At 59.5% G+C, this 13,265-nt stretch overlaps 1 protein-coding gene across 1 annotated transcript in view; it reads left to right on the plus strand.

Annotated features, from left to right (window-relative positions):
- Positions 1 to 969: 969 nt before the first annotated feature.
- WNT3 (Wnt family member 3) overlaps positions 970 to 13,265 on the plus strand; it is a gene marked incomplete at both ends in the record, with an annotated part of 39,975 nt that continues 27,679 nt past the window's right edge. The window contains one exon of the mRNA XM_084239420.1: positions 970 to 1,049. Coding sequence (XP_084095546.1) covers positions 970 to 1,049 — 80 coding nt within the window. The remainder of the gene's footprint in view (positions 1,050 to 13,265) is intronic.

Genomic DNA, 13,265 nt, shown 5'->3' on the forward strand with positions numbered 1-13,265 from the left:
CCATCCCCGAGACTCCAGCGGGGCCGCAGGTCGTGCTGCCCGCGGGGCTGGAGGCCCCACCTGGACCCCGGCGGAGAGAGCGCCCGGCTCCGCGCGCAGGAAATGCAACCGGCCGCGGGTGTCAGTTGCAGGAAATGCAAAGGCAGCAGGAGGTCCCGATACCGATCTGATCCCTGACAAAAGACTCAAATGACATTCGGCGCTGTCCCCCCGGCGCCGCCCGCAGCCAGACGTTCGAGCCTCGGCGGACCCCTCCGCGCGCATCTCGGGCGCGGGGGCAGCGACCTCCCGCGGCGGGGGCCCGGCCGGCCGGCTCGAGGGCCCGGGGGCGGGCGGCTCCGGGGGCGCGCGCTTCCCAACCCCCTCCGAGACCCTCGGCCCCTGCCCTGCCCGAGCCGGGCTTCTGGAAACACCCCCGAGCTGTCGACTCTCGACCCTTCGCGGGTCCGGGTCCTCGGGGGTCGCGGTGCCGGCAAGCAGGGAGCCCCCCGCCGCGGCCCGGCCGGCGGCCGCCACGTGAGCGCGGGGTGGGACCCCCGGCTGCCCAGACCCGTCCGGCCGGGGGCCGCGGCCGTCTCGGGCCAGCGAAGGGTCCGGCGCGCCCCGCGCCCCCGCCCGCCCCGCCCCCGCCCCAAGTCGCCACCGTGGCCGGGCGCGGGCTTTGCCCAAGTTTGCCGGGCGATGCCCTGCGCCGAGCCCGGGCCGCGGGCCGGGCGGGGGGGCCGTGATTGACAGCCGGGCCCAGACGCATCTCTCACCTTAGGCCGCGGCCGCTGATTGGCTGCTCGCTGACATCCCCGCGCCCGGCTCTCCGCGCCGGCTCGCGAGGGGGGCGGCCGCGGGTGGAGGTGCGCTTCTGACAAGCCCGAAAGTCATTTCCAATCTCAAGTGGACTTTGTTCCAACTATTGGGGGCGTCGCTCCCCCTCTTCATGATCGCGGGCAAACTTCCTCCTCGGCGCCGCTTCTAATGGAGCCCCACCTGCTCGGGCTGCTCCTCGGCCTCCTGCTCTCTGGCACCAGGGTCCTCGCCGGCTACCCAATTTGGTGGTAAGACTCGCCCCTTGTCTGCCCGCGGCCGGATTTCTCCGCCGAGTCCCGGGGAGGTGTGGGGGGCGGGGGCCGGGGTGGGGGGCGCCGGCCGGGGCGGGGGGGTGGGCTGCGGCAGGCCCGGGGCTCCTTTCTCCTTGCCTCGTTCCGGCAGCCCCCCCGCGCCCACCCCCCACCCCCCGGGTTTTCTGCTGGTGTCGCCTTCAGAATCCAACTCCTGGCTTCCCTGATAATCACCATTTTCCCTGCTAGTCGCTGCAGAGGCTGGAGCACTTTCCCGGCTCACACGGTCTCTCGTCTTAGCTCCTAACCCCCCACCCGTCCCAATCCGGGCCCCCCTCCAAGGGCCTCCATTTGCTGGCAGTTGTGTGTCTGGAAACCCAGCGCTGTCCCCGGGGCCCGGCCTCTCCTCTTCTCCATTTTGGGGTCTTCATGGGCAAAAGCGTCCTGTTCCTTCCCTGCCACCCCCACCTCCGCGCCGCCTCCATCCGATTTCCCCCACAATAGCCCCCTTTGCCTTCGTGTTTCAGACCCCAGTGGCTTCAGGGATCCCCAGGGCAGGGGAGTGTGTGTGTGGGGGGTCATCAGATTCTCCCCACTCTGCTCTAGATTCATCTGGAGCCACAGAAGTGAATATGGAATTTGCTGATCCGAGATGCCATTGAATTCGGGTTTTATTCATCTCTTGCGTGTCCATCCTGGCAAAAAAGGGGGGGGTCCTTGAAAATGTAGTTGTTGGGGAGGGAGCGGGTTCGTTCTTTGACCAAAAATCCAATTCTCCATGTCAAATTCGTTCCTGTTGGAAAACCAGGGACCGAGGAGAAAGGGAGAGAGGGAGGATTCCGGCCGGAGAAATGCGGATACAAAAGACATTTTTAGTAAATAAGGCTCGGACGGCAGGCTCGGTGTTGGGGGGGGGGGTGCCTGTATGGGGGGACTGACCGAGGGGCGAACGGGCCTTTGGAAGCCCCGGTTCCGGGGAGTCCCTTGTTTTCCAGGCGGCCCCTTCGCCCCCTGGCAGGTCCCGGAGGCCAGAGGGGAAAGACACACTGAAACCAGTTCTCTAAATTACACCCCGCCTCGCCTCAGTCTCCAACCCCCTGCATTCCGGAAAACTTTAATTAAAGAATCTTCCCCTCCTGGACGGAGGAGAGCTTCCACCTGGGGGGTGGGAGGTGAGGAGGAAGAATTTGGGATCATCAGTGAGAAAAGGGCTGCGGCCCCCTGGGGAGGAGAGTGGCCGGGGTGCCTGCCACCTGCCCGCACCCCTTCCCAGCCTGGGGGAGGGGAGGCAGAGCCAGTGAGATTCGGGGGCCACACCCCGAGTCTGCCTCTGTGGCAGCGTTCGCCTCTGGGTGTTCGGGGGGCCGTGCTGGGGGCAGGAAGGGGGGCCTGGTCCAGGGCCTCTGTTTAGCTGCCTCCGAGAGTTGCTCCCGGGACTGACACCCACGGGGAGGGCTTTCTTCTGCCCAGTGCATCCTTCCATGGCAGTGGCTGACCCTGTACATAAAGAAGCCCATGGGGTGACATGAGGAAGCCCGGGTTCCTGGTTGGGGGCTCTGCTGTGTGTGGGGGGGGGGGTTGAGGGGGGGAGCGGAGGCCGCTGGAAACTAGTCCTGTCTCACTGGCCTTTCCCAGCCCTCTCCTCTCCCAGCCCTCTCCTCTCCCTGCGTGCTTTGCTGGAACAGGGACCCTTGCAGGGGGAGGGGAGAAAAAGACTTGGAGCCCCACAGATTTCAGGGAGCAAGGAAGACAGCTGGGGCTCCCCTCCCCTGTGAACTGGAGGAAGGCACTTTCCGGGGCCATAGGGGGGTCTGGTATGTAATGGTGAACTGGGAAGCATCTAGCTAGGGGCCACCCAATAGCAGAAGGTGTTGGAAAAACCTGGAAAGCAGGACATTGGCCCTAACATAATGCTGGACACATGGTTTGTTTGGGGACTGGGGTGGGGGGGGGGACAGGGTTGCTGCTTTGTCTGAGCAGAGAAATGAGTGTGTGTGTGTGTGTGTGTGTGTTTCCTATTTCTGTGATCCTCAGGGTGTCATCTCTGGACTAGTGTGTAGGGTAGTCTGCCTGGGCTGACTGGATGTGAACTTGTGCAAAAGGTGTCTGGGGGACCCATGGCTGGTGATGGGGTGCTGAGTCTGCCTACAAGTGCCAGGAAGTCACTGAGTCTATGATGTGTGTCTATACATGTGAGAGACAGAAAGTCTAGAAGCATCTCTGCCCATGTAAAGGTCACTACCTGTGTCTGCTGTGACACTGCCCGACGACGCTCGTGACCAGGCATGTGAAGGTTGTGTGTGCAAGTGTGCGTGCGTGTGCATGCATGCCTTCATGACAGCGTAAGGGGAAAGCCCCACAGATGTCTTTGTGCATGGGTCTCCGTGTTCATGGCTGTGACCTGATTGTGAGTGTGAGGGTGGGGCTGGGTTTGGGACTGTCCTCCAGGGCCAGTGACCATGGTTGGGCCTTTGCTATGGATATATATTTTTTTAGGATTTATTTAATTTATTTATGCATATAAGAGGTGGGGTGCAGGCTAGCGGTATGGGCTGGGGTAGGGGTGGGGTGAGAGGATTCCTCAGAGACAAAGTGGGGAGAAGAACAGGCAGATCTACTGAAATACACTGCTGAGGGGAGCAGCCGGTGAGACAAGAGAGGTCTGCTGCGCCATGTGGGTCAGCTCCCTGGCCGGGGATCGAACTGGTGCTGCAGTGGCTGCCAACAGCTTCATAGTCCTGACTGAACCCCTTGCGCCACCAGGGAGGCCCCTGGCTATAGATATTTTTGAGACATCTGAGCTCTGGGTGTGGATGACATCCTGAGCTTGGGTGCTTGGTGGGAACCCAGGGTCCTAGAGGGACAGTTCAGCCAGAGACAAAGGTCCAAAGAGGAAGCTGCCAGGGGCTCATTTGCCCTGGGATCCAGGGCTGGGTGGTATGGGGGTGGGTACGGAGCCTGCCTTGGCACAAGCTCCTCCTGACTGCCCAAGGACTGTGGTCAATGGCCCTCCGCCTTTGGCCGTTTGTCTTTGGTCTTAGAACTGGTGTGGAGGGTGAGTCACCTCTGGGCTGCAGTCCTGCTGGGACAGGGACAGTGAGTGAATGGGCCTCAGCTTCCTGTTCTGACTCTGCCGCACCCCCACCACGGCCCCCCCCCCCCAGTCAGATTCCAGTCCTTTCAGTGTCTGAGCCCCTCCAGGCCTGCCCTCTTTGGCCCACCCAGCTCACACATTCCCCAGGAGGGATTTACAGGGGAAATCATTTAGCTGGGATTTCTGTCCTTGCCACCCCTCAAGGAAGACACTCCCCCACCCCGCAGCCTGATTTGCTGAGCCCCACCACCCCCCCATCCTGGGAGAAGGTAGACCAGAAGGTCGAGCTATCAGGGCCTCAGACGCAACAAGCTCATGGAAGGGGAGATGCTCTCTGAGGCCTCCCGGCCAGGTCGTACAGACCTGGGACAGGAAGCAGTGACAGCAGCCCTGATTTCTATAATTTTTCTTGTCAGTCCCTGTTAGCGCCTGGTGGAGGAACTTGTCTTTCTTCTCCTTCTTGGGGGGGAAAAATGAACCTATCTTATTAGGGCCCGGCCTGGTGCCTGCTGCATTCCAGGGCAGAGGCCCTGCTGGATGGGGCCTGTGTGGGCTGTCCCCCGCTCTGTATGGCCAGCCCCAGGCTGTTTCCTCCCCTTCACTCACAGGTCACCCGCCTGCCCTGCCTCGCAGCCTGGGTGAAAGTGCTCTGTGGAAGTCAAGGGCAGTGAGCTGGGAAATAAGACACCTGAGTTCTCTCTCCACCATCCTGGGACTCATTCCTCAGCTCAAGGGCCTGCCTTGAGCCCTGCCTCAGTTTCCCCATCTGTCAGATGTCCTGCTACCTCCCCCACCCACTCCCACCTCCACCCGCCTTTGAGAGGCTTGTGAACATGTTCAGTCAAACCCTGTGGGGGTCAGTGGGCTGGGCCCAGGGAGGCACCTGGAGACTGCGGGGGAGGAAGGCCCCAGGCCAGGTGTTAACACTTGTAACAGGCAGGAATTACAGCTGGCTGGGGCTGGGGCTGCTGAGGAGCTGAGCTGGCTGGAGGCTGTTGATCCCACAGACAGACAGACAGACAGACAGACAGATGGGCAGATACCAGATCGGATGGCCAGGCTTTAAGCGGGTGGTCTTTCTTCCAGGGCAGGCCTTTCCCTGGGGGGATGTGGCAGAGAAATTAATCCAGGTCTCTTGAAGGGAGTTCACAGCACTCCCGCGGGCCCGACCCCCCATTGCTGTCCATAGGGGCCAAAATGGGTGACTGATCAGTTTGTATTCTGAGTGGATGACATTTTGCTTAAAAAATAAAAAAGTCAAAAATACAGGAGCCTGGAGCTGAGTTGTTCTTGGAAGAACCTGCTTTGCTATGTGGGGGCAAGTCTTGGGGAAGAGACAGCGTCATTGAAAGTTCTCCCAGTATCTCAGAGCATTTTATACACGGGTCTGGGACCAAGAGGTGGAGTCTGGATCCTAAGCACCCTCCGGCCCCCAGGACTGGGAGGACCTTGGGGGAGGAAGTCAAAGAGGCAGGAGCTGGGCCCAGGTGCCAAGTCCTTCAGTGGTCACGCTCCGTCCTCCTTCCTGCAGCTTTCCCAGTGGCAAACCCAGCCAGACCCCACCAGCACCCACACTCTCTGGCATCCCGGTACATGCTCAATTACTACTGAAGGTGGAGAAACTGAGGCAGCAGAGAGGGCTCCTGGTGGAAAACCCAAATAGTCTTAACTGGCACCTGTCCTGTGTATGCCACCCAGGCCACTGACCTGGGGTGGTTCCGGGGCAGATACAGGGGGGCAGTGGGATACAGTCTAGGGGTGGGGAAGGATCCGTGACCTTGGGGATTTCTCAACACTTTGAGTAGGTCTCCTTGGCCTGTACGGGAGGCAGGGAGCCCAGAGTGTGGGCAGAAGTGACTTTTCTCAGTAGAGGAAGCACCTTACACACCCTTCCAGGGAAAGAGGGGGCGGGGAGGAAGACCTCGCTGGTCTTGGAATGAGGTAAGCCCAGGGATTTAGGAGGACTTGTCTTCTAGACTTTTCCAGCCACCCTGCTATGAGCCACAGAATCATCCTAAAGCCACTAAGCAGGGAAAGACTGTCCACCCCACATTTGGAGAAGGAGGGAGCCTCACTGTTCCCTCCAAGATCAGAAGCACCCTGACAGTGCACCTGTAGAGGGGAGCGGAGACCTGTGTCTGAGTTCTGTGGGGCACAGAATGAGTCCCTTTCCTGCTTCATGCTTCCCATCCTGCCTGCCTCCCTCTGGCTTCATCCACCTTGATCACAATGAGGGGGTCCCTTCTGCCTTCAGGAGTCCACAAGACTATGGCAGACACCCAGTTCATCTCTGAGAAGCATGATGCTCTGGGTGCCTGCTCCCCATCCCTCTGGGCCCCTTCAGATATACAGAGCCTGCCGCTGGTTCCCCATTCTTTTACCGCAGTCCCATTTGACCTAAATCCCAAAGCAGGTTGCTCCACCACTGCCAAGTCAACCTCTTGCACCCCTAAACCTCACTTCCCCCAATTACTCATTCCTACGGAGCCAGACTGCTCACATCTGGGTTTCTCCTGTACTACCTAGATAACCCAGGGCAAGTTACTCTCTCAGAACCTGTTTCTTCATCTATAAAATGAAAATAGGGTGGTTGTGAAGATTAGATGAGTGAATACTCACAAAGTTCTTAGAGTAACGACCGTCATGCAGCAAATGTTATACAAATGTTAGTTATTTTCAACCCCCGTCTGCAAGCTATTTTGACTCCTTTAAGTCCTGGAGCCCATCTTGCCTCTTCCAAGAAGTCCTCCCAGATTGGTCTTAACTGACTACATTTTCCTTCTCCGTAGAGTTCGCTCGCCTCACTATACTTGGAGTTGGAGTGTGTAGATTTATTCTTAACATGAGGGAGCAGACCAGGCTATCTTCACCTCAGCAGTGCCTGCCCAGGACTGGGAGGGGGAGAGATGGCAGTTTGCAGACTCTTACAGCCACTGCCATTTCCAGTTGAGATCTGGAGCCACATGGAGCTGGGCTGGGGAGGAGCGGGGAGGCAGGCTCAAGGGGGGCGTGGCCCTGGGGCCGCCTGGAACAGCCCAAGCAGAAGTTGCTCCTCCAGGAGCTGAGAGATGATTCAGAAGGTGATTTATAGACGGAAGCAGAAAGCTTGGCTCCTGGCAGAGGCCTGCTGCTTAATTACATTCTTTAGGGGGTGGGGGTAAGAGTGGGGCGGCAGCAGGGGTAGACTTTTCCCCTCCCTCCCTCTCCAGGCCCGGTGCCCCAACTCCCAGCAGTGTCCCACTTTCTCCTGCTGCCAGAGAGGGAATTCCCTGTTCTCCACCAAAGACTAGGCTGCAGGGAGAGCAGGGCGGGTTTCTGGGGCTGGAGGAGGTAGAATAAAAGGGAAGAGGCGAGACTCTTGGGAGTCCTCCAGGGGAATCTGGGATGTTGATGGGAGCTGGGAAACAGGACTGATTGGGAAAGATCTCTTGGTCTCTTCCCTACCTCTGGGCAGGTGAATAGCTATCCCTCAGGGCAAAGTGTTTCTAGAATCTTCCTAAAGGTGCCAACCCCACACTTTGCCTCCAGTGCCCTATTATGCTGATGCTGAGTCCTTTCTTCAAGCAGGCACCACAGGGTGGGGGCTGGGCGCTGTGCTCACAGGTGAACCCCAATTTTTTGGTGTTAAGGCAACCTGTGGTCCATAAGCACACTGGCTGCCAGAAGAAGAGCTCTCCAGGCAGGGTCAGCCTGGTCTGGGAGAGAGAAAAACATTCTCCTCCTTATGTCAGGGAGCCACCACAGTTCCACAGCTACAGCCAAATCCCTTCCACTGTTGACAAGCAGCACCTTCTGTTGGGTTGCTGGCTGTGTCAACATCTGGATTCCCTCCATTAGCACTGACCCGTCAGCACCAGCTGGACTTCTCCCTGCTGCTCCTGCCTTCCAGTGCAGCCTCCACCACAGCTTTGAAACCAAAAACTTCACCTCTAGTTCTGGAGGCTAGAAAGGTGTGTGTTGGGGGTGCGGGGGGCAAGGGGCGGATCATGAGGCCAAGAGTCTATTTATCTGTTTGCAGCTCGGCGTACACAGCCTGGAGGAGTTGGTAGGGGTCAGGATGGGGACAGTAGACAGCTCTCCAGTCCCCCCTGAGGCAGGCCTTCTCAAAATGGCCTCATTATGTGTGCGGAGTGGATTCCAGAAATGTCAGGCACACCCATACATCTCGAGTGTGCTGGGATGCGGAGGGGCAGTGAGGGGCGGTAGGAGGTTCCCGGGCAGAGAGTTAGGGGACCTGAGGCCTGGCTCCACCACTAGTCATGGTGTGACATTAGGTTCTTCTGGGCCGCAGTGAGTCGGGGAGTTGGGCAAGATGCTGGCCTTGGGCTTCCGATCTCAGTCCCGGATTCTGACCATGCGTGCAGCTATTGGGATTATCTGTACCAGGAAGAGGGGTTCCTGAGCGCTAGCCTCGGGGCAGGGTGGGGGACTGAGCTCAAAGCCTTACACTTCAACAGCTGTGATATCGGGGGAGGCTCTACCCGCCCCAGGCCTCAATTTTCTTATCTGCAAAATGGGTGATGATAACAGTTCACCACTTGCTCAGCCTGCCTGCAGGGCTGTTAAGAGCTTTGGATGGAATAACTCTATGAGAACTTCTTTGCAGAGCCGTGGAATGCCATTGCTAGGAACAAGAGCCAGCCCTGGTCAGAGGGGCTGAGAATGGTCCCAGCAGACCCTCTGAGTCTTGGAGTTTGAGGAGCTGGTGTTTCCAGCAGAGGAGGAAGGAAGAGGGCAAGAAAGGGGAGGCCTCAGCTCCTTTCTGTGGGCATCGTAAGGCTCAGTGTGGGTGCCCAAGGGAGGGAGCAGAGGTTTGAGGCCAAGTGGCCACAGGGCAGGTTCACAGAGCAAGGCTTGGGGCCCAGAGTCCTCCTGACCTCTCAGGGTGACACCACTATGGGAGATGTGGGTAAAGGGGTAGGAAGGGCAAAGGGTCCAGAGCCAGAAGGGACTCTGAGGAGCCCTGTGGTCATCAGGATTTCCTAATGCCCTGCATGAGGCCTAGAAAATTGAGAGTCTGAAAGACCCTTCGCTGAGGACAGCTCTGTCAAACCCGCCCGGGGCACGGAGTCCCACTTAGCGGAGTCCCACTTATCTGCTGGAGCCAGCTGGATGGGGAGGAAAACCAATTTCTCCTTGCGGGGCCCATTAGGAATGCAGATAGGGGCTGCGGTGGCAGTGAGCATGCACCCTGCCTTCTGTCCAGCTCCTCCCCTGCTCTGCAACCCCCCCCCCCCCCCCGTGGAGCCCCTCTTGGCCTGGCAGCCAGGCTCCCCATGACGTGCCTCTCCCCGTCAGTCCTTCCTTTCATAACCCCCAAGAGCCCACCAGTGACCTCTGCGCCTGCCCACTGAAGAGCTGCCCGCCCCGCCTCCCCTCTCCCCTCAACTGGTGACCTTCCACTTCGCCTTCTAGACCTGCATCCAGCCCTCTTCCTTCTGGAACCCACCCGGCTTCCCGAACCTCTGCCCTACCAGCATGGAACAGGTGGCCACTCCCTCTCCCTCCTCCCCTCCCCCATGGGACAGTTATGTTCGAGACCCCTGCCTCCTGCCAGGGGCTCCCCTCCTTCTCCGCAGGTGCCCCCACAAGGTGGGGGACCTGTGTCTGGTCACTGCGTGTCCTCACGCCTGTTCTGGCGTGTAGTAGGGCTGCTTGTGGTATACTCTGGACAAAGCTTCTTGGGTGCCAGTTGCATGTGGGCGCCACCACAGTGTGGGGGAAATGAATACAAACCCCAGCCCCAGACGCCACCTGAGGCTGGGAGCACATGGCTGCTGCTGGCTTGGGATGGCCATGACCCTGGCTCCTGTCAACCCCGCTCAGCCTGCCCCGCCCAGCTCAGCCACATGGCTAACAGCCCTCAACTGTGGCGGGCACTCAGGAGGATGGGCCCCCTCACCTGAGCAGGCTGCCCCTCAGAAACTGAGGGGAGCCTCGTCCTAGTCTCAACTCCCCTGGCTTTATTTCCCCCCTCCCCGCTCTGCGCCGTTCCTCTCTGCCTCTCCCCTCTGCACCGTTCCTTTCCCGCCGTGTCCACCAGCTTGGGCGACGCCTCGCGGTCCAGATGATGAGCTTTAAAATCCCATCCGGCAGGACTAGTTTCTCCCGGGGAGCAGGTCAGCGTGCCCATCGACGTGTCTCTGGGCTGCCCCAGCCTCCCGCGATGATCTAGAACCCGGCTCCGCCCACGCTACAGGCGAGGAGTCAGGTCACGGGCCTGTGCTCTGAATTCTCGGCCCCTGGGTCCGAAGCTTTCTCCTCGACCATCATCTCACTCCAAAGTTGGCTTTTTGTCCAGGGGCAGGAACTGACTTATTCATTTACTGCCCTGAAGGATGTTCTGAGACAAGATTGCCTTTCACTCGCCACTTGAAAACTCCTGCTTTGGTTCTGTTGACTGTTTGTGCACCTCCGGGAGGAGGCCTCTTGTTTGGGCATGTGGGCAAGTCACCCGCAAACTTGCCCTGTGTCCTCAGGCTGGGGTTGTAGGGAGCTGGCGGGAGTGGCCACGTGGCTATCTGGTTGCCCTGGGGTGGAGGGGTGCTGGGACCGGCCCATCGGGGCGCCCTAGTCTATCCTGTCATTCCACCCTGTGTGCTTTGCCTGCAGGTGCCTGCGGAGGGCGCTGCCCCGCACACGGCTTGCTCTGTGGTCTGTGTCAGGCACGCGCATCGTAGATGCTCAGTGAATGTTCATTATCTTCGAAATGAACACTTGCTGCCAGACGCTTACGATCCCTCTGGAATGAGGCAAGGGATACACAAAACCCAACAAAAGTAAATCTTGCCATATCGTATAGTCTTGCCATCTGTGTCCCTGCTGAGAAAGGTACCCTGCTGGGGCTGAGCCCAGGGGAGCCTGTGAGGTCAGAGCACTCCCGGCCCCAAGCCTTGAGCTGTGAACCTGCCTGGTGGCACTTGGCCTCAAACCTCCCTTGGGCACCCACACCGAGCCTTAGGATGCCCACAGAGAGAAGCCGAGGCCTCCCCTCTCTAGCCCCTTCCTTCCTCCTCAGCTGGGAACACCAGCTCCTCAAACCCAAGCACTGGCCCTGGCCGGGTAGTCTTGCCTCGTGAGCATTGTAATCAGTTTCTTTCTTGTCAGCTTGGCATCCCCCAGCTGTCAAAGGCTGGTGTTTAGGGGTCACCATCTTTGCTTTTCTCCATGGCTGGCTTTACTCTGAGCCTGGAGTTGGCACCTGGTCTTGCTCTTGGGAAGCTCCTTCCCTCGCCCCTTGCCTGCCTGTTCCCTGGCTCCCTTGATATGTGGCTCCTCCCGCCGTCTCTGCCCTGGAAGGTGGCCAGCTCCGCCATTCTCCAGGTGACAGAATGTGCTGCTGCCCCCACCCCGTCCCTCCTGCTGGGTGGCTCCCCCCCCACCCCCCACAGCCATGGCAAGAACTGTCACTGTGGACTGTGGGCGCAGGCAGGAAGGCAGAGCGGAGGCAGGGCCCAGGGTCCCTCACTGCCAGACAGGCCCTTCCACTCGAAGAGCCCTAGAGGGCCCAGGCTTGGCCCACAGGATGGGGTGTGAAGGAGGGACAGAGGGCAGCGGCTGACCAGGCTGGCCTCCCCATCTGCCAGCAAGGTGCCCTCACAGCTCTGGTAGCTTCTTCCCTCCTCCCTGCTTCAGCCTGTGGGCACCTCTGGAGAGAACAGGGGACCACGGGCTGGTGGGTCCCCACTTCAGGAAAGCTTCCACAGGAGAGGGCTTGGCGGCTCCTGAGTTACCAGTAAGGCTGGAGCCCGTGACCCCAGTACTGCCTCTGAAGTGAAAACTGATTGGTATCTTCACCCCTATTTTATTGACAAGACAACTGCGATTCTCAGAGCCCAAGAGACAGGAAGCAAGCAGAGGAGAGGATTTAATGGCCTGCTAATTTTTCACGGTTTCTGGCGTGCACCGAGGAAACACACACATTCTCCTGACAACCTTGGGGAGCACATTCTCTCGTCACCCCCTTCCACAGAGATGGACACGCAGGTCCTGGGAGCCTCCATTGCACAAGGTTCTCCCACTGGCAAGTGTTGGAGCTTCAGCCATGTCAGCCACAGCCACCCCCCACCCCGCCCCCTTAGTGACGCCGTACCTCACCTCATCCTGACAGCCAGGACAGTCCTCCCAGGTCTGCGCCCCAGCCATCTTTCCAACTTAGTCCAAGCCCTGTTTGGTCTCCCAGGGAAGGGAGCACCACTGCAGACTCTTGGGACCAGGCTGACCCCTCTCTGTGTCTCCCCTTTTCCAGAGCAGTCACACCCAGAGACCCAGCCTCCCCACACCCCTCACCACCTGATTCTCACTTCTGTGCTCCCTCCAGCTTCTCTGCACCTTCTTGCCAAGTGCCGTCACCCATGGATAGGCCTTTAGCTCCAGGTGTAGGGTCCCTGCTCCAGCCCTTCAGTTTTCAGGGCTCCCCTCTGGCATCTGAAGGCCATGCCCCTCTGCAGGACAAGTGGTCCCGGGCCAAGGGGTTATACCCACAGCCCCCCTAACCAGCTCTGAGTATTTGGGTCCTTGAGGTTGCTCGCCCCAGCGGCACGCGCTGCTTCTGGCCTGGGCATACCTCTGTCTGGGCCTGAGCCTCTCCGGACAGGCGGCGCTGCTGGCGTGGGTGTCTCTCTGCCCGAAGGTGGTCGAAGAGAGGCCTCGGCAGGGGTTGTCGGCAGAGCTGGGAGATTCAGTTGGGGTGTCAGGGGGGGTGGAGCGGACTGCAGACTGGGGGCTGGACCTCCACGTGTTGCCGTTTCTAGCACAGAACCCCACGAGCACCCAGCCCTCCCCCAGCCTCGCGAGTAAGGGATTCCGCCAGGATGAGGAGATAAACTGACTTTTTCGAACTTATTGTCGCGGTCCAATCTGCACGCGGGAAAGTGCAGCTCCGAGGGTGCCGCTCCCCGGGCCGGACAGAAGGGATGATATTTAACGCTTGTGGAATGTGACACGAAACTTTTAAATATCGGGTGCAGCGTGGATACACGTCCTTTGACTCACCGGAGGCCCCACAAATGTCCCGGGTAGGCCTAGGGCCCCGGGTGGCACAGACTCTGCTTTCTCATGCTGGCGCCCCCCCAGCCCGTGGCAGCAGAATGACTAACTCTGCTTCGGCCGCGTTTCCA

Source organism: Talpa europaea (assembly GCF_964194135.1).
Source record: "Talpa europaea genome assembly, chromosome: 7".
NCBI lineage: Eukaryota > Metazoa > Chordata > Mammalia > Eulipotyphla > Talpidae > Talpa > Talpa europaea.